The 21,593-nt window shown below is 42.2% G+C and overlaps 1 protein-coding gene across 7 annotated transcripts; it reads left to right on the top strand.

The window, feature by feature from the left end:
• Positions 1-3,329: 3,329 nt before the first annotated feature.
• LOC306707982 (zinc finger MYM-type protein 4-like) lies at positions 3,330-21,470 on the top strand. 7 transcript variants are annotated; one of them, XM_079175654.1, is made up of 28 exons: positions 3,330-3,373; positions 4,429-4,492; positions 6,064-6,766; positions 6,998-7,159; positions 7,592-7,674; positions 7,810-7,962; positions 8,586-8,824; positions 9,418-9,616; positions 10,262-10,465; positions 10,872-11,028; positions 11,133-11,248; positions 11,480-11,656; positions 12,884-13,034; positions 13,144-13,316; positions 13,421-13,565; positions 13,890-14,003; positions 14,119-14,150; positions 15,083-15,227; positions 15,496-15,608; positions 15,707-15,914; positions 16,851-17,081; positions 17,157-17,266; positions 17,440-17,617; positions 17,891-18,042; positions 18,302-18,416; positions 18,520-18,768; positions 19,621-19,744; positions 20,041-21,470. In XM_079175654.1, exons 2-28 carry the CDS (start codon positions 4,460-4,462, stop codon positions 20,288-20,290), a joined length of 4,716 nt encoding a protein of 1,571 aa, XP_079031780.1. In that variant the 5' UTR covers positions 3,330-3,373; positions 4,429-4,459; the 3' UTR covers positions 20,291-21,470. The 7 variants fall into 7 exon arrangements, with proteins under 7 accessions (XP_079031780.1, XP_079031778.1, XP_079031783.1 ...); XM_079175652.1 differs by lacking the exon at positions 3,330-3,373 and adding an exon at positions 3,933-3,996; XM_079175657.1 differs by lacking the exon at positions 3,330-3,373 and adding an exon at positions 3,940-4,174 and having other exon boundaries at positions 7,592-7,668; positions 10,872-11,022.
• Positions 21,471-21,593: the final 123 nt, after the last annotated feature.

Below are 21,593 nucleotides of genomic sequence, written 5' to 3'. Positions count from 1 at the left end.
CCGCCTCCGCCTCCATTTTCCAAGTCATCAGTCCCGCTCCCATGCAAGACCTACCGCCCACCCGTGACCAGCCAGCCTCGGCAGCAGCAGAACCGCCAGCAGGTCCAAAGCTGCAGCAGAACGGCCTATATTCACTTCTCCCAGGCCATCCAGCCCGGCTCAAAGCCGAGAGTGAGGTGCCATTCGCACAACCCCTCCTTGAGCCCAGAGATGGTACAGGGTGACCTCCGACCTTTGGTGATGCAGTATCGCAACTCGTCGTCTCAGGGAGAGCCTTTGTCTGTCGTTGGGAGGCCTTGTCTCCCGGGCTGCAGTGAACGCCCCGCTCTGGCTGCTGCTACTTCCGCTGCCGCCACCGGTCCAGCTCGCACTCAGCTTCATGTGTTCCTGCCCACAGAGGCTGAGAGAGAGGAGGTGGACAGCGAGTTAGTGGATGAAGGCTTCATGGACGAGTTGGACAGTAGGCTAACTTCTTTGAAGCTCCAGCAGATAACGCCAACGACACACACCTACCAGTAATATGTCCCCTATTTGAGCACCATATGGCCAAAAGTATATGGACAGCCCTGTTCATGTATTTGGGGTCTGGGGCTGTTTTTTATGATCTGTGCTATATCTCTTTAATCAGATGTAGACAAATCTTAATGCTGCAGAAAAAAAAGTATATTTTAGACAATAGTGTTCCTCCAACTGTGTGGCAGCGGTTCAGAGAAATCCCTTCCCTGCTTCATTGTGGCGATGACCCTTTGCACAAAGCCAAGACATGTTTTCTTGAGTATTGTGTGGAAGAAGTTGATCGAGAGCTCTGACCTCCAACACATTTGGGATGAAATGGACCGGCCACTATGAGTCAGACCTCATCGCTCAATATCAGTGTTGGACCTCACTAATGTTTTTGTGCAGTGGCGGACTGGCATTTGCAATTTTACAGCCACCCTAAAGGGCACTTTGTCGCACTATCTCCACTGGAAGGTCACCCTAGATGGCAGTTTATCACGTTTTTTTTACTGGAAGTGAACCCTAGATGGCACTTCATTACATTTTCTTCATTTGTGGGCACCCTAGCGTGCACTGCATCACTTTTTCTTCCACTAGAAGGGCTCTCAAGACAACACTATATCACATTTTCTCTACTGGAAGGGGGCTTTGCATCACGTTTTCTCCACTAGAAGGGCACACAAGACAGCACTATATTACGTTTTCTCAAGTGGAAGGGCACCCTAGAGGGCATTTTATCATGCTTTATCTAGTCCACCAATGCTCTTGTGTCTGAATCAGAGCAAATTCCTGAAGACAGGCTCCAAAATCTGGTGCAAAGTCTGAAACCTGAAGAGCAGGGACTGTTGTTGCAGCTTGTTGAAGCCTATTGTCTTGGAATTAAATGTTAGATGAGGTGTTATGTTTGGGCGTCCACGTGCTTTTGGCCATATAGTGTATGTCTTTAAACCCAATTAAATGCATTGAACCTGGGAGACAAATTAAAAACATGGAAGTCACACAGATTAATACACTAGTTACAAAAAATATGTTAATATATGCCAGTATACTGTAAATATGAATTGTTTCTTATTCAACACTCTCTCGCTTTAAGAGGGTTAAAGACTCCATGTTTCATAAATAATAAACAGAAAATATGTTTTTGAGTTTCCACAAAACAAATATATAATAATTACAAATAAAATATAATTTAAAAATAATATTCATGAATTTTTCACATGAATGTACAAACATTTTTCTTACCACCCTGTTCCTGTTGAAGTCCAGGGCTTGTAGGCAAGCTCTGCTCATTATAAGCAGAGTCTGAGTATTAAAGCATGTGTTTATGTAAATACATATACAAGTAATAACAAGTAATAAATCAACCTTTATAAAACTGTTTATGAGTACTGTTGTTATTATTAACAACAGTAACAGGTTGAAATCTACATACACATACATATGTGTATGTATATGTGTATATATAGAGTATAGTATATATATATATATATATACCCTACAGAGAAATAATAAGTGTTTTTGGCCCTGTCTGTTTGTGTCTAACCAAGTCTCGCTAAAGAGGAAGTCCCGTTTTGATCTCGCGAGGGGTGACTTGTTGCCGGAAGACAACGGTGGAATCGTGAGTGAGAGGGTAATGGTTCGTTTCTTCAATCTAAATATTTATGAAAATATGCACTTTGCATCAGTAATGATGTAATGATAATATTTAATTTATATTGCACTTTTTTTAAAACACACAGTTACGAAGTGCTTGACACATAATAAAATATTTTATTATAATATAATATAATATTTCCTTCATTTTATACTTTTTTCATTGGATGTACGTGATTTTGGCGTGTCCCACACACTGCTCTGCTAACTACAGTGTGTGTAATAAGTGGTTAAATTATACTAAATAAAAAAACATTTATATGGTTTATTGTCCACAACAAGTTATTTGATAAGTCATTTTGATCATGTATATTCTTTTTTCATAATGATATTGAACATTTTGCATGTGTCCCTGAAATTGTCACCTTGCTAACTGAATCCTGTTGCTAACTGAAGGTCCACCATGTGCTCATTAAATGCTAACATTAGCCAAAAATGTCCACCCTGTCATTGTCCACCCTGTCAGCAAGCCTTCCATGACAGGGTGGACATGGTTCGTGACAGGAAGGACATGCGCATAGTTTATGCCACATGCTGATAATGTTATACATATTACAACAGCTATTACACACTTTATAACAGTACATGCTATACATAGTAGGAGTGGACAATATGGACTTTTTTGGCGATATCGGTATCAGCAAGCCTAGTTTGATAAGGCAAACCTATAGTTTACCTGGACCGCCAATTAAAGTGTGTAAGGGAACATTTTGAATTGTCTTTTTCAAGGAATGAGCTCAAAAGGAGCTGAGATAGCAAGGACATATCGGGAACGTTGTGATGCTGACCCGGACAGAAGAAGAAAGTACCTTGAGAAAGAGAGGGACAAATGGAATAAAGACAGAGAGACGGGAAAGAAGAAGGGTGTCACTGAGCTCAGTGAGAGAGAGAAGAGGCCAAAAAGAAAGAAATGGAGAGAGGCAAAAAGTCAAGCCAGAGCCAGAAACAGGGCCAGTGCTTTGCTACAGTCAGAGACACCACCCAAATCCCCTGCAGCTCTAGAAGCTCCTGAAACTATGAGAATCCACCTAGCTATCAGTCTGACACCCGGCCAGATGAAATACCGAGGCATTTCATGTCTGTGTAAAAGGGAGGAAGGTGTTTTGGACTGCCCCTGCTTTAACCTTCAATAGGTCACTCTAGCTGATGTTCCTGTTTCATCTGATGAGTCCCCAGCATGTGGAAAGACACCAGATAACCAAGGAGACCAGAAATGATTGAGGTAAAGCACATTGGAGAGTGGTACATCGTTAATTACGACAGTGAAATATACCCAGATGTCATCATTGATGCAGAAGGGCACAGTGTGAAAGTTAAGTGTATGCACCGCAATGGCATATGTACATAAATACGTACACATACAAAGACAATAATTAAAGCACACAACTAAAATAAATTGGTTCTGGAGGACTGGAAACGTTATCATCGCTGGTCTGAGAATATGTCAACCATACATTATATAAGAAAGGCAAGCACCCAACCGTAAAATATACTCTGTAGCCAACCAGAAAACTTACTATTTCATTTTAGAAAATACAATATCAAGAGAAAGCCCCTTCTTAAGTCAAAAATCAAGGCGAACCACCATGACTTTTCATTGTCAGGTCTCTGTTGAAAACACCTAGCAAGATATACTGTGACATTCTTAACTTAAAAAATCTAGACGTCTTTTTGATCTCCCTGCATAATAAATTGTTCCACACCCCAGCCCAGTTGGTGGCGGCAATGCTCCTCTGAACTGGTATGCCAACCTCCAAAAAACCCACTAAAGAAGAAGAAGTAGACAAACACTCCAGTCTGAAAGCCCTGCAACAAGATAGACTGGAAGCAAAGGATGTAGTTTGGGTCTGTATTAAAAGCATTTCACGGTTGTAGAGTCTATTTTAAAGGCAACGGGTCGCATTTTATTTGCAAAACTCGTGCATCAGATTTTGGAGCAAACATGGCGGCCACGACGGAAACTGGCGACGGACACCAACGGCTGGCCACCAATCAAGTGCTGCCTGTCCAAGTCGCTGGCGCGGTAATGTTCTGCACGCTTGTGACGGTTAATTACATTTCGTATAACGTCGCCAAGTGAAGACATTGGCATATCGAACAAATACAAAAGTTATTAATTTCGCAAAGTTGTTAGTTATTTTGTCGTGTGGAGATATTGACGTGATAAAGGCGAGCTAACCGTAGCGAGCTAACGGGACAGGCAGAGAGTTGTGCAGACTTGTAAGCAAGCTAGTGTTAGCTTAGCAAATGGTGAGCTAGTTCTTCTCTTGTTTACAGGACATGTAATTAGTCTACATATCATCATAACATGGCTGAATCCAAGGAGGCGACTCAGACGGAGGTAATCAAAACTCTAATTTCTAACCTATCGTTACACTGTAGCAGTTTGCTAAACCGCTGTTCAGTAGTGACGCTAGTTGTGTTTACATTGCATGAGCAGTGTTGCTATGTCAGCAACAAGCTAACGCGTGAAGTTGACATGTGTTTGTTTTGAAGGAATGCACGGGTAAAATACTGACTTATACTGTTTGTGTTTTTTGCAACCAGTGTTTTACTGAAACATTATCGATCTACAGCTATGATTGTACCACAGCTAGCTAGCTTCATTGTAAAGGTAAATACATGGGTATATTGCAGTACTCAGTCCTCATGGGGATGTAAAATGAGACTCAAACCTACTCAAATACTTACAATTAACTCTCCAACTATCAGCTAATTATTCGATATATATTCGTCTACTTTTTAACTCCTTCTAAATTTGATGTCTTAGTATCTCTTTTTTAAATACTTTTGTATTTCCTTTTATACATAACTATTTATATAGCTTTTTTCAGAAAGTGGTGTAGTTCGCAGTGATTTACAATAAAGTGAAGAAACATGAAAAGAAATAAAAACAGGCATATTCAAACTAATGAAAACACTGCACGTACATGTACATGTATGTGTAGAACAATTGAATATGTAAACTCATAAACCTGTGCAAAACAAACCTTCACGCTCTCTAAACTGTTAGCGCTTTACAGTCATTCATGATTTCCATCAAGTTCTAACAACTTCTTTAAGAAGGTCATTTTTGACCGAGTGGCTCAAGGTTTAAAATTTCATTGTATGTTCCCTCCGCTGTGTGCAGGAAATGTTTTATTATTTAATTAGAAGTAGAATGAATTTTCTCTCTTTCACAAAACGTTGATGCTGATATTTTACCCTCCAAAACACTTGCATACTTCAGCTGTTATTTTGCAAATGAAAAATGTTAGAATCCACACAAAGTGGCCACTTTATTAGGTACACCTGTAAATCTAATGCAATAAAACAGTTTTGCCTTGAATTCCAAAAAAAGATAAGAACTTTCAGCTTTGATTCACACCGTTCAGAGAGGTGTTCATGTAACTACATGTTAATTGTTGGGGTGTAGTTCCTAATGTCTTGTTCACCCCATTTACATGCACAAGGGGGAATCCAATCCAGTACAATACCATCACCAACTGCAACCTCATATTAAAAACTTGAATTACGGTAGAAATTGTGGCTGAGCTGTTGTATTGCATTGCATTAGAATGTGATAGGTGTATTTAATAAAGTGTCCAAAGTCTGTAGAAATAGCAGACGAGATGAGACTTATATTTCCAAACATGAACCTGAAACAAGTCTCTTTATACTATCATTGATGAAAACAGTGGGTAAAAAAAACATATCCAAACGTTATAAAAAGCGTTTTAACATGCCGTGATCGTGAAATATGGCAGAGTAGTCACCTTCAGTAGCAGCAGGAGTATCAGCATAAATACATGTCTAAATTGCATACTGAGTTTTGGGGGTTGTATTTGTAGGAGTGTTTTTTCAATAGCACAAGAAAAAAAAGCCAGATCCCTGGCATTGTACATAATGTCAATTGTGTATTGTCTGACACAGGTAACAGAGGGGACAGACGGAGAGTCTATGGAAGCTGTTTCAGAGCCGGGAGCATCGGTGGATGTTGGAGACACGGAGCGTGTTTGCAAAGCTTCTTCGAGACCCTCTGAGCACAGAGAGAAGGATTACCCTGTAGCTGCTGAAAAAGAATTGGAAAGTAAAGAAACTGAACATAAAAGACCCGAAGAAGAAGAAGAAGAAGAGACAGTTTTGGTCCACGGTGGTGAGCCAGAGAGCACCTCGGATTCTGAAAAAGAAGAGAGAGTTGAGGTGAAAACCGAGGAGAAGTTTGAAGAGACAACTGAGGAAGAGTTTGAGGTGAAAACCGAAGAGGAGTTTGAGGTGAAAACCGAGGAGGAGTTTGAATCGAACAAAGAAAATGTGGCCGTAAAGGACGAACGCTTAGAGGACAGTCCTGCAGGACCCGATGCCAGCGAGGACACAATTATGCACAAGACTTCTGAGGAGCTAGCAAACATGGACATGGACACTAAGGAGTGTGTCGACACACAGCAGCAGCAGCAGCAGCAGCAGGAGGAGGCTGCTGGCGGTAAATTGAGGGTTTCTACAGCGGAAGACCTCGATGAGATGATGGACATCGGCACGGTGGATCAGGTGGAGCAGGAAGCTCAGATGAATGAGGAGCAGCAGAATAGTGTGATGGACATGGACTGCAGCCGCTCGCCTTCCACTGTAACCACAGGTAAAGTTCAATCACAAAGATTTTGTTTTGCAGAGAAACATTTTTTCAACCAGCGAGAGTTAGTTGGCGCGAAGTGAAAGTTGTGTTGTTCTTGTAGGAAAAGAGGAGCACAAAGACAAAACATTTGAAACGTAGAATAACATTGCTGGCTTCGTCTCTCTGTGAAGGTAAGCAAAGCACCGCCCTGTCAGCACCACCATTCATCTCTGTATTTCAAATATTGCCTCACAGCCTCAGCGACGGAGGACAGTAACTCTGTGGAGGAGGAAGCTGATGTGAAACCCACGGTATTGCCACCACCTGCGGAGGAGGAGCAAGCGGAGGATGCGAAAGTGGCTTTAGACTCTGTGCAGTCCAGCTCGTCTATGCCGTCTGAAGTCACGGCCAGCACAGGTGAGGGACCTCGGCGGACGTCCCACTTGCACTATTTTAGATGATCAGTTTCCTAAAGGAAATCTCTTATGATAAGAGATAAAACCTCCCAGATTTTGGCTAGTGCACATCATCCTCATCATTAAATGCTGAGATCTTAACTGCTGTAGTATATGGTGTGTTTTCTAATCCAGGACACTAGAAATCACTGGCACTTCTGAAGCATCTTAATGCTTCCTCACATCCATCAATTAAAAGTAAATGCTTTTAAACTCTCCAGTTTCGGTTAGATTTTGTTGAAATTGCTGTCCAATCACGGACAACGTGATTTACAGCTTTCATTTTTATGTCACTGTTGAAACGATGATTATTTTCTGCATGCATGTTCTTTATTATTTACTTTGCACCCTTCTTCACAGTTAACCAGTTCACATGTTGCTTATGTTCCCGTAGGAAGGGACAGCTCATCACCAGCGGCCATAATGAACGGAATGAAAGTAGTTAAGCTGTCAATTCCAAGATTAGACACTGTAAGTGTAAGTAGGACAACCTGCGTCAGCATGAAAAGTAAAACGAGTACAGAGAAATATGTTGTTTGGGGTGTTCCCATGGAATTTGAAATCTACTTATAGATCTAGGAAGTCAACAACAACATTTCTTTCCTGTTGTAGAAAAGCGTAAATGCTGCTGCTCGGCCAGTCAAGTCGTCTCCTTCGCCACCTTTGGTCAAGGTGAAAGATGAGCCCATAGACGAAGAGTATGAACAAGCACTGATATCTGCTGCGTTAACAGCGAGCGTGAAAGATGAGCCCGACACTGCAGAGGTGGGACACACACACACACACACACACATATTTTTAACTTCCATTCAACTGTATGGATTTATATTTGACTCCAGGTGCCAACTCTAAAAAATACACTGGAAACTGACTTGAAAGAAACTCAATAGCCGAGCAACATTATGACTACAAACAACCCATAATGCAACACTCTTTTTTTTTGATTGATTTATTCTAAAGTTAGATCCCCATTAGGGTCATAGAAGTGGTGGTTTGTTTTCCAGAGGCCCACACCAAAAACATGAAAATAAAAAATGTAACAATTTAAAATCACATTAATGAGCAAGATTCATCATTTTTAGTTTTAGCAACTTTTTGACAATAGTAGAAGAAGTTATATAAAGCACAGCTCCCATCATACAACTTGTTTATGGACATGGTGCCAACAAATGACCAGTGCTCACTTGACTCTTAATGTTATGTAACTATGGGAACGGTACTCACTTCATTTACAGAGAACATCTGTGAATGTCTCGTCCTTGAATATAGTTGGACCCCAACTTTCTCAAATATAATATCCAGAAAGAAAGTCCTTTTAATCAGGATTTGATGGACCCAGAATCAGTGAAGCGCCTCGTCAACCCTGTCTCCTTGTCTGTTGTTTGCAGGAGGACTTGAGGATCGGATCGGTCTTCTCTGTGCCCCCAGCCGCCGAAATGCAGCCACTACCCGTCGTCAACCCGTCGTCGCCGCACATGTCCTGTTCCAAATGCAAGAAGAGCCTGTTAAAAGGCCAGACGGCGTTCCAGAGGAAGGGCTCGCCAGCACTCTTCTGCTCCACCATCTGCCTCACCACGTCTCTCCCCGCAGTCAAAGGAGTCGCTAGGGTCTGCCACAACTGCAAAAAGTGAGTTCAACAGAAAACGGTGTCGTCTTTCCAAACGTGCGTCAACGTTGAGGAGGGCTGGGTATTGGTACCCGATAGCTTATTAAGATAAATGCAACCACTGCCAAGTAGTAGTATCGAAACTTCTCCAGTCAGACGATACCTGCAATCGTTCTTCCATTTAATGCGACTTGTGATTGGCCTGCCTGCACACGGCTCTGAACGCGGAGATGTCCGAGCCAGTGGTTAGCAGCTAACAGCGCCAAACAACGGCAACTGTGCTGAAAGAACTAACAGTTTTAACCAGGAGGAGCACCGGATGGTTGACCGCTGTATGAGCGCTGTGCAGTGCGGCGGAGTTTAGCTCGCCGGTGGGACTCAAACACACAGCTTCCATTCACGTGATGGGTATCGAATGAAGTACTCTATTAGTATCAGTATCACTTTAAGGGTACTGGTGTTGGTACTTGCGTCGTAATTCTTTAAACGATACTCTGCCCCAATATCGAGACGATTAAGAGTAATTTACTGTAGATGATTACAATTTTGTTAAAAGTTCATGACCCCAAATCTACTTTTTACTGAATTTGGACCTGTTGTTGATGTCATCCCAGGTTGATAATTCGGCCTCAGGACGTCATTCTGGCTCCAGATGCTAAAGGCACCATGAAGGAATTCTGCAGCCAGAACTGCCTGACCTCCGTCAACTACAAGAAAAACCTCTCCAGCTCCAGGATATCTGCTGCCACCAACACAACACCGCAACCAATAGCACCACAGTCGCTCTGCAGCATGTGCACAAGATACTGCATTGTAAGTCAAACACAACGGGGATGCCACTTACGTTTACTTTCATCATAGATTAATCTGCTAATTGTTTTCTGGATGCACTGATTCATCGTTTTGTCTCTAAAATGTCATCAAATATTGATTTCCATTGAATTTTTGCAGATATCAAGGTGACATCTTCAGCCTTTTGTTTTGCGGTTTAGAAGTAGAAGACCTGAAGACATTCAGTTCACAGTGATATAAAAGATGGAAAAGCAGAAAATCCCCTCTAATGACACAAGCAGGGGAAAGGATTAATCGATTATCAAAATCGTTATAATTATTTGAGCTCTGAAATGAAATGTAAAAATAACAACTTCTTCCCTTAAGAGTATCCACACAATAATAATATACCCAGTTATTAACCTTATTTGTAAAGCTATTGAAAACAGTGTGCCGCTTACAGGAAGTAAATAAGATTTTTTTGGTATCCTTTTTAAAAGCATTTGAAGCATCAAAATGTGTCTTGTACTAGTCCTGCATCGTCACATTACAGTACATAAAGTATTAAGCAGAACAGAAGTAGTACACAACCTTTTCCCCTCGCTGCCCCTGTAAACGACACTTTCTTCATGAAGCGATCGACCTCTGAAATAACACACCACGGTTGTTTTGTCATCCCTCCCGCAGAGTAAACACGAGGTGATCCTGAGCGGTGCCGTCCACAAGATCTGCAGCGACGCCTGCTTTAACCGCTTCCGCACGGTGAACAACCTGTCCATGGCCGGCTGCGCCAACTGCGGCTCCTTCTGCCACAGCAAGCCGCTCATGCTGAAGATGGAAGACTGCAACAAAACTCTGTGCAATCCAGAGTGTCTGGCTAAGTACAAAGAGGTAGGAAAGTAAAAGAATTGAAAAAACCAAACCGGATTTTGTTTGGGTCAGACTGGTGCAGATGACACGCAGTGTATTCTGCATTTGGTGAGGATGTCATAAAAAAAGCCTGTGAATTGCTCTTCCACTGGCATTTAAGGCCATCGAAACCTCACAACGATGCATAATACTGGCATAAGAGGCAGATATTTGTCGGACCCCCGGTAAGAGCTAGCTGATGCTACGCTAGGATTGGCCAGTCTGCGTTAAAGGGGCGGGACTTAGCTAACGGTCAGTTGGGCAGGTCTGGTCTTGCAGAATAAAGAAATTCAGATTCAAACGTTCAGTTAACACAATGTACACGATTATTAAAATGAAAACTCAAAAGAAACTCTACATTCTGCATTTGTTTTTGATCTCATAATAGAATACGAAGATAACCAAGCCTTGTACGATGTGTCGCACTACCCGGTTGCTGGTAGAAATGGTTGACAACAAAAACAGTGATGACTCTGTGAACCTCTTCTGTAGCAGCAGCTGTGTGATGGCATTCAAGGTCCAGACTGTCAGTGCATCAGGTACAGGTAGTAATCATGACTGACGCTGTTGGCATTCATTACTTGACGCTGTTACAATGTGTTTTTATATATATATATATATCTCGAAAAAGTTTTTTTCTTTTACACAGGTGCTCGGTTGAGTTGTGATAGTTGTGGGAGATACACAGTCCCAGCCTACCACCTGGCCATGTCCGATACCTCCATCAGGAACTTCTGCACTTTACCTTGTGTCATGGATTTTCAGGTAATGAGGGTCGCTGACTGTAAAGGTTTTGGGTAATGCTTGATCACAGCTAGTTCAACGTGTTGTCTGACCACATCAGAAATCCGAACAGTCACACTCGGGGTAAATACAGCTCAAATCAAAGTCTCCTCTGTCCAGAACACACATTTTAGTGTCGCACTAGAAACTGTACCTTGTTCGCTGTGGTTTTGAATCTAGACATTATGTCTTGGTTTTTTTTCTGTGCCATAGGAAAAGTTCAAAAAGTCCCAGAAACAGGTGAATGTTTTTACCAAGCTGCCAACTGCCTCCACCCAGACCGTTACTCCCATCCAAACCCTGCAAGACGCCCGCAAAGGACCGCTGAAACTGAACTGCTCCAAGTGTGACCGCAACATAGCTTTTAAACCCGAACTCCTCCAGATCAAGGTAACACTGATACTAATTGCAGATCATCGATGATCCATATTGGCAGACACAGATCCCTCTGTTGTTTGAGCAGCCTCCATCCGTCCCAAAAATTATTTCAACCTCTCTGAAGTCAGTAAACATCAAAGATTATCCTTTTACTTTATAGTAATTTACAGTGTTTTTTCATAAAGGCACACAATTCAAATAAGTAAATTAAAGATTGTATTTTTATTGATTAAAACAAATCTTGTCATTAGTAGTTTTAATGATGTATTATAATCTGCTTAGAGCTAGTGTAAACGGGTCATAATTCATCTCTAATATCTATTTATGTTCTCTGAAAACAACTGGATTTTCTCACTAACACTACATTTTACGAGATCACGTGAACACATCATGATAACGTTATAATTTACTTTCGCCCAGTACTCATTTTCACTGAACAGAGCCTGAACACATCATAATGTAACTGAACGGAACCTTTGTTCGTTAGCCGTTAGCCACGTTACCAGCTCTCCTCGGGTCATTTTCAACACGTACTGGTTGTTTACAAAGTAACATTATCAGAAATCGGAGAACAGAAACCATAAATGATGTCCTGATCACATATTCTACTGATTATTGGTGGATAACGATGTCAGTAAAACTTAATTTCACACTGTGATGGTTAAAGTAAACCGTCATTAATCCACGATTCACATGCGTGCTGACCCGTGAGGGGGATCCGCACCGATCACGGATCAACAATGATTTTTTTTTTTCCGAAATGCAGACACCCACAAGTATTTGCAAATATTAATGACATAAACTGGAAGATATCCAAATTCTACTGGAGAGTGCTATCTATCAGCCATTGTTCAGCTGTTGCCTTACACAATATCTATCTTAGACTTGAGAGATGAGAAGATATGAAGTACTTCCTGACATTTCTGCTGTGCTCATGAAAAATAGCTAGTGGCGGATGATAAACTGCAAACAGCAGATTGAAATGATCTTTTCTACATGTTTACTTCATATTTATGTTTGTTGAACAGGTGCATTGATCAATTATTGGCTTTATTCTTACGAGGGCTTTATTGCACCTACTTTTATTCGTTTAACACCGGGTTTTGGTAACCATGCCTGAATCAAATAATTTTTCTTATTCATTGCGTTTGTTTCAGGCTTCGGTCTTTCGCGATGACAATAACAAACACAATTTTAACGGTCAGCACTGGTTTAATGCTTCTACCTCTGTGTGTGAAGGACAAGTTGGTTTTTTTCTGCGGCGTGGACTGCGCTCACGAGTTCAAGAAAGACAACTTTGTGACGAGCCTGTGTGAATACTGTAAGATCGAAAAGATCACCAGAGACGCCAAGAGGATCAACAACAGAAACTGCTTCTTCTGCAGCGACGGTGAGGAGGCAGCAATACAAAAATGACAATCGCACACCTTTTAAAGCATCTAGTTATTAACAAATTGTGTTAAATCTTAATAAACAACACACTTGCGTCTTCCTCCCAGGCTGTAAGCTCCTCTTCAGACATGACCTGACCAAAAACTGGGGGAAACACTGTCACTCCTGCGTCTACTGCCACAGCATGTCCAAGAAGCTGGTGACGGCCCAGTACGGAGGCTCGACGGAGGACTTCTGCTCCGAGGAGTGCAGGTCCAAATACACCATGCTCTTCTGCCACGTAAGCAAGCCTCAGCGCAGTTCTTCAAATCACAGTTAGACTAAAAAGAAAAAAACACGACGGTGGCGATGATCTAAATGCTTTCTCGCTGTTTTTCCTCTCAGGTTGCAAAGTGTGACACCTGCGGCCACAAAGGGAAACTGAAGCAGAGTCTTCCCATACTGGGAGAAGTCAAGCACTTCTGCGATCTGAGTTGTCTGCTTCACTTCTGCTGTGACACAGTGGCCTCGCAGGGCGAGGTGGTCACAGGTGTGTGTGTTACGGTTGCCATTTCAAGTTTCAGGGCTGTAGATCTAAAGCCGGATATATTAGAATGCATCATTTTGTGCTGTTGTGGCCGTTGGATTAAAGATTGTGCTTTGAATGGGTTTGTCTTTAAGGGTCTGAGTGTCTTTATTATAGATTTCTAGGAGCTGAGGTTGAACTTCCCTGACCTAAATGTATGCCTTATGCATTACCACAGCCCAAATGAGCCATATATGTCCCTAGTGATGCATAAGGGTTCATTAACATGTTATACAATCGATCAGCGATAGCCCTGCTGACTCTACTTGTGTTTTCTTGGATCTGCAGGTATAGGGGAGGTCACGCCCGTCATCGCCAACGTCATCTCGCTTGCGAGCCCTACGACAAGGAAATCGAGCGCTACCAACAGAGCCGTCCAGCAACAACAACGCACAAACGCAGGTATTTATGAACTATGTGTCAAACATATAAGAGAGAAAAACGTGCTGCATGCTCATTTAATCAGTTAACAGTGTTGACTGTGAAGGTTTCATACTCATTGTCATTGTCTCCACAGGCACAGTCTTTCAATCAAAGAACTCTGGACATGTAAGTTCAATAATGTATTTGTATATACAGAGGCTTTCAAAGGTTTGGGGTCACCTGTTGTATTGGTTTTCTTCTTTCCTTCAACAATGACTATTTTAACAGAGAAAAAAAGAGATTAATTCAGACCCAAAATATATTATTTACATTTGAAGTCGCGTTTGCCTCAAAAGAAGAAGTTTTAAAAGAATAAATGCCAGGAAGGAATTCTGTTGGAACCATTTTTTCCTCATGTGACCAAGTTCATTATTGAACCACGACAGTGCTTGCATCAGGGCTGTAAATATTTTGGGTAGCCATTTCTCTGCAGTCTACTCAGTGGGTAAATCAAAGAGGTTTAAACTGTGATGTGTCAGTCCAGAGTTTGTTCAGCTGATATTGCAAAAAACCTTCTTTCTATTGTGATGTTTCCAGAATAGCTTTACTTAGGCAGCACACCTGTTAATAATCCACCTTGTTATAAGATGCATTAATGTGCACTGTTTAAATCTGCACACATTTTTATGCTAAGATTCCAGTTTCTTTTACCAATGAATGGTGACTTCTTCTGGTCTTCTGTTAACTGTTGCTCAGAAGTCTCTTTGTCTCTTTTTGTTCTTTCAGTTGTCAGTCTGGTTACATCATTTTACAGCGTTCTGCATGAACAAAATGTGACACACTAAATAACTATTTGTAAAGGAGACTTTCTACAACCTAAAAGCCTAAAAGTATGAGTCATTTTTTGGCTCAAGATGATGAGAGGAAAGGGTACGTGCTGTGGCCTGCACACAACATTTCAGCTCATCAAATCTGAAGAAAATGATGAAACTCAGACACACGCTCAGTGTTTGGTGCAGCTCCTGCCGTTAGACGATTTGTGAGGATCTCTTTTGTTGTTCATTAAGTTTATTTGTTATGGAATCATTACTCTTTATGTCCTTTTGACTCTTCTTCAGATCAGCATTCAGACCGACGCAGTGAAAGTCCATCCTCCGTCCTGCCCAAAAATCCTGAAGAACAAGGCCGTGCTCTGCAGACCGCTGGTGCAGAACAAAGGGGTCTCCTGTAGAACACAGACCGCCGACGTCGAAGCGCAGACAGGTAAACGCCCAGACAACAGTGTTTCTATGGTAACCACGTCCCTGTGCGTGTTGGTATATATAATATTTTCTTAATTTCTGCTTGAAAATATTGTGCAATGTGTTGTTCTTTAGAGTCCACAGTCAACGACTTTCGAATGTGCTGTCCCGTTAAGTTTGCATTCTGCATTTACATATCTCGACTAAAGACTATCTGACGCTGAAACATAAGTCGGTTGTAATCTTCACCACTGAAGAACTTTTTCAATGATTTGTTCCCCTCTTTGTAGACGATGTCTACCCTAAAATCATGGTCGTTCCTGTGCCAGTGCCGGTGTATATCCCCGTACCCATGAACATGTACAGCCAGTATACTCCCAAAGCTCTGGGCCTGCCGTTTCCGGTATGTCGCACACTACAACCACCTCATCAGGATTACAATATTAGACAACGGCGTCTTTGTCCTCATAGGCTGTTATATTCTTACTCTGACTACCACAGGTGCCTGTACCCATGTTCCTTCCTGTGACCATGGACAGCGCTGAGCGCATCATGGAAACCATCCAGGAGATCAAGCAAAAGATCCCCTCGGACCCCTTCGAGGCAGAACTCATCCTGATGGCCGAGATGGTTGCAGAACAGAACGAGAGCAATGACAAAGATGAGGGATCGAAGGAGCGCGAGAAACGAGATGCAGCGGCTCCAGATGGTGAGCAAAAGTGTTTGTGTGTGTGTGGCTGGGTGGGTGGGTGGAAGGCGGCTTACTCGCGCTCTCCTAAGCAGCGGCGTACAGCGTGCTCACCACGACAACCCAACTTATCTTACTCGCTAGGTTTCGTACATGCTTGCTAATAACTTATTTGAAGAGTCCGGTTCCAGAGATTGACAGCGTTGTGTTAAGGACACATGTAGATAGACCAGCTTATCAGGCGTCGCATGGAATCAGGCAAGACGGTAGACGGCAAACCAGGTATCATTTTAACAGATGAGATCTGGGGGGTAAAATTAGGTGAGGCCGACAGGGAATACCGGCAGTGGTAAAGATGGACGGCATTGCTGGCCTTGACATTGTTGACTTAACCAGTCTGTGGGCCAGTTTGTAGCCAAGGATGGGGGGTCGGGTTAGGGGTTAGGGTGGAGGCCTGATGCACGGCTGCAGCTCCCGACGCCGTTGACTGAGCATCTCTGACGAGCGCATCGCCCTTCAGCCTGTGGGTTCGGGGTGGCCTCCTCCAGCGCCTCTCCCAGCGCCCTCTGATTGCAGATACGAGTAATTGGAACTTTTAACAGAAAAATCACAAATGTAACAGAACACCACATGTTTACATTTCAGATCTTTACTTGATAGTAAACCGATTACACTTTGTGCGCTTTATCAAATTCATAACAACCAATTAGTCAATGGTCCATTAATCGTTACCATCCCTAGATTTGACCTATTTTGAAGAAAATTTAGAACATCATTATGTGGTGGTCAATGTTGATATTATGGCGGGCCGTCAGAAATAAATCAACGTTTTATATGGCCTTTTATTTTCTCATTGTTGCATCAAATTATTCCCCACAAATGTTTTTATGTTGTAGGTTTTTATTTTATTTTTTCTATTTCTCTGGATGACAAGCTCCTCCCATGTTTATGTGACAGACCCCGGCAGTAACTTCAGCGACGACTTGGACACGGATGACTTGGCCAGTTTCCTTAACAGCTGGGAGGACGGCTCCTCTGACGTGGGTCTCCGGTCTCCCGGCCGACCGTGCACTCAGGAAAAGCTCAACACGATCCTGGACATTCCCGCAGGTGCGACCAATGAACCTGACTCCGAACCCCCGCCTCCGGCCCCGCCTCCCATGGACGTCGAAGCTGACTTCGCTATTGGTGAGGAGATGAGATGTACAGATTTCTGAAGTGCTTGAATACTTGGTCTAATGTTTCATGTGATGTCATGGCCAGAAACTCTGGAGAGGATGGCCCAGTGGAGAGAGCAGTCCCGGCGATCCCCGAGCCCTCCGCCTGCAGCTACGCGACGACGACAAGCTCACAGGAAAGCCCGAGAAAAGAAGGTAACTGTCTGGGAAATGAGATATGGTCCTGCTTGTGCATTTCAGACTATATCTGATTGTACTTGCAAAAAAAAGAACTCTGCAGTTAGGACAGTGGGAATACCTACCATGTGCCGGGTTGTCTCACCCTGACCACATCCATGATGCAACCTTCTCTCTCTCCGACGTCGAAGGGTCGTAAGGCACAGCGGCCGTCTAAGGCAGCCGAAGGGTCGACTCAAAGAAGCGCCGCCAACAAGGCCATGGCTGTAGACATCCCAAAACTGAAGAGTGAATATGGAGTTGACTCCTGGAAGCGATGGATCCAGTGGAGGCAAACTCAACCCAACCTGGAGAAGCCACGCTTCAGTTGTGAGTCACCACTTAAGCTGATCTTGACCCAACATCATGTACTTATATTATATTGGTGGATCATTTTGATCTAAATCACCGAACAGTAAAGAGGGAAAATCAAATCCATTAAACCAAAAAGGGAATACAAATGCAAACCTCTTAAAGTTAGTTGCAAATGTTCCTTCCTTCCATCGAAAGAGTTTTGGAAGAAGTTTCTATTCATAGTTTTAACATTACGCATAAAAAAAAACTTACTTTTGATCATTTGGACTCCTCGTGTCTTGATTTCAGCTCGGCCCATGGAATTGAAGGAGGATGTTCTTCGCTGCACCACTGCCGAGCTGAGCTACGGCCTCTGCTGCTTCATCACTGAGGTGAAACGACCCAACGGAGAGCCGTACTCCCCCGACAGCCTGTTCTACCTCTGCCTCGGCATTCAGCAGGCAAGACACTTTTCACTCACAAACCCTAAACGTACACAGCAGGAAGGACCTACAGTGCTGTGTGAACATATGTACATATGTAGTTTTTCCATGGGGGGAGGGCCAGTTCACCAGTGGAAACGTTTTAATGTGAAGCAGCTACAGCAGGAAAGGTACGGTTTGCATTAGCAGTAACTTGCAGTAAATGTTACTATAGTGAAATAAATGACCGCTGTTCTCATTATTCACATTGCACACGTGACCTTTCGTCTCTCTGCAGTACCTGTTTGAGAACGGTCGTGTGGAGAACATATTCATGGATCGGTTCTACAACAAGTTCTCCACTGAGTTCAATAATATGCTAAGAGATTTCAAACCCTCAATCACAGCAAGTGGTGAGTTGTACATCTGCAATTTTATTCTGTCAATCCATCAGTTTGTCTTCCTGTCAGTTTCCTGATTTCTACTCTCTCTCTCTCTCTCTCTCTCTCTCTTCAGGTTATATCCACTCCCGTGTGGAGGAGGAGTTTCTGTGGGACTGCAAACAGCTGGGGGCGTACTCGCCCATCGTCCTCCTCAACACTCTGCTCTTCTTCTGCTGCAAGTACTTTGGCTTCACCACGGTGGAGCAGCACCACCAGCTGTCCTTCGCCCACGTCATGCGCTGCACCAAAACCAACCCGAACAACACCAAGACCACCTTCCTGCGCTTCTACCCGCCAATATCCATAAACGAAGCGGAGACAGGTACCAATGCAAATTTCCCCGCTGTGGGACTAATAGAGAATTCTCTTATCTTATCTTAAGCGGCGAAAAACGTGATATGGGATCTCTAAAAGTTATATTTGCTCCCTATTCTTTTGTGCTGATCCGTTGCACCACTAATTAAGATAATGAAAGGAATAGTTCTATCGAAATAGTCCTCTTAAATTTAAATAACTGTATTTTAACAATCACAAATATCCTGCTTTTATAGAAATGTCAACTGAAGCAGTTGGCATGCAGGAATGTTTTGCGCCAGAGCATTGACACTATATATTACGTTTATTATTATTTCAGATCTATGTCAAATCTGCATTATCTGAGCTATTATAAGATACTTAAAGAAAAACAAATCTGCATTAAAATACATATACAGAAGCATATGCTTAATTTGTGTAGTTTAATGGTTTTTTAAAGATGTTTTTGGCACGTTTGCTTTTATTTCACAGTGTAGAGACAGACAGGAAATAGACAGGAGAGAGAGGGGTATGACATGCAGCTAAAGTCCCAAGACTGGAATCAAACGCCGACTTTGAAGGCACTCCATTATTCCGACTAGTTTTGAGAGTTCTGGCCCAAACCGACATGGATGTAATGAGTCTGAACCTGATTGGAACCTGATTTTTTTTACCATATGTGTCGTATACTGTTGTGGAGTCCAAGTCTACTCTTGTCTTTTGCAAAGTTGTTAGGACTTTGCAAAAAAAGCACTTTCAAATGTCGTGTTAATTTACAGTATTTATAACGGACAGTTCTTTGTTAAAATGTGCTTTCACGAAAATGAACAGTGAAATGGTTTCATATTAGGAATGGTGTAAATGTTTGTGTCATCCTCAGATCCAGTGGTTCCTGCGAAGAAGCGTAAGGAGGAGAGTAAAGAGGATATTCTAGAGATGATGGAGAACACGGAGAACCCTCTCCGCTGTCCAGTCAGACTCTACGAGTTTTACCTCTCCAAGTGGTGAGTATAGAAGCACACTGAACTACTTAGTGCGATCAAAAAACTGTTTCAACTGGCTGCTGTTTAAAGACTGACTTGAAAACCCTTTAATGTGTGTAAAAATTCAACTTTGTCCGAGGCAGATATTGACACAGATATTGTGTCCATTTTTGAGAAAGAAATTTGAATCTGTTGACTGTTTGGCCAAGTTCCTTTACTATGTTTCTATCAAAGACTAACATGTGACTTAGTGCTGCATATTGTTCTCCTCAATCCACTGGTCACCACGTTGACATTACCAACTGTCTTCCATCCAGCTCGGAGTCGGTCAAGCAGCGCACCAACCTGTTCTACCTTCACCCTGAGCGCTGCTGTGTCCCCAACAGCCCCCTGTGGTTCTCCTCCACCCCTCTGGACGACAGCACCATGGAGGGCATGCTCGTCCGCATCCTCACCGTCAGAGAACTGCATCTCGGGAAGACGAAAGCTGAAGGGATGGAGCAGAAGACATCCGAGGATCCACCATTTATACCACCCGAAGAGGAGGAAGATGGGGATTCAGAGTGATGAAGTGACCTTTTTATTGGGGTAGCAGCTTGTGGTGTAAATGTTTGTAGATAAACAGAAATGCTCATTTAAACATGGCCCAATAAACAGAAATGGACAGAGTAAATAACTCGTATGCATAACTACAATGTGCAATAGTGCAAAGAAAAGTCCTACAGCAATCAGACTGTTTACTAACTGCTCAGCAGGACACGTATCTGTCCGTTTGTGTTTTGTCTGGTGAATGGTTTTCTCGTGGATAATGCTACTTTTTTCCTTCCACGCTATGATTCCTTCAATTCTAGGTGTGAATTGGACTTACTTTGTTGTTGTTTTTTTGTCCTTGCTTAAAAGCACTACAGTGAAAAGAGAGTAAACAACCAGAAGACAAACTGAAACCAGCTTTCTGTGGTGTAAATATAAATCGTCAACCGTCAGTGACAAACTAGCAGTACGGTTTGACTTTCAACAGTGCAATTCTTGTCAAAGAGCACACGCTTATTTCCTCATTTTTTTTTAAGCTTTTATACCCTGAGGAAAGTTATTCTCAGATATTAAGGAAATACACTTCTTAACTAAAATTCCTGGAATTCACAGGAAATCACGTTTGATGATGTGGAAATGTGAGTCGTCACTGTTTTTCCCCTTTATAGCTACTTGTATAAATTATGTTCCAGAGGCTTCTTCAACTTGCCATGGTAACTTGTAAAATTTTATTTTCACTAAAGATTTAATTCATCAAATAATCAGACTTCGGGTCTTGTTGCTTTGATTGTGAGATTACAGAGCGTCACATGAGTTTTTTTCATTAATGTTGAATGAAAAAAGTTCCTTTTGCCTCATCAATAGAAATGGATAGATTGAGTGTCCAAATTATTGGATTAAAAATGTCTTTGAATAGGATTTAAATACATTTCAGAAAATATTGTCACTTTTTAAAAAGACAACACAATTTTGTTAAACACACTGAATTGAACAGAATAATTTGAGTGTTAAAACTTCATTTTGGACATGCTGTTTCACCCAAACATCCTCAGAGACGTTGACTTTTTTACATAACCAAAAAACTATGGTGTATAAAAACTAAGTAGCCCACAGACCCTTCCTGTATATCTTGGTTATATTAACTCCCAGTGCTGTGTATGGCTGCCAATGTTCTGAGTATTTTCTATTGTACGTTGTTTTTGAATAAAAACATTTAAAAATATAGTTGTTTTATGAGAACAGTAACATGGTTTGACTTATTGAATTATATGTGCTTCTTACATGTGTGTTAGGCTGAATGTGGGACAATTAAGGTGAAGCGTGTTTTTCTGTGTGTGTC

The sequence above is a fragment of the Pholis gunnellus genome (assembly GCF_910591455.1).
Source record: "Pholis gunnellus genome assembly, chromosome: 16".
Lineage (NCBI taxonomy): Eukaryota > Metazoa > Chordata > Actinopteri > Perciformes > Pholidae > Pholis > Pholis gunnellus.
Note: the sequence above shows the minus strand (reverse complement) of the source record. Positions and strands in the feature narration are given on the sequence as shown.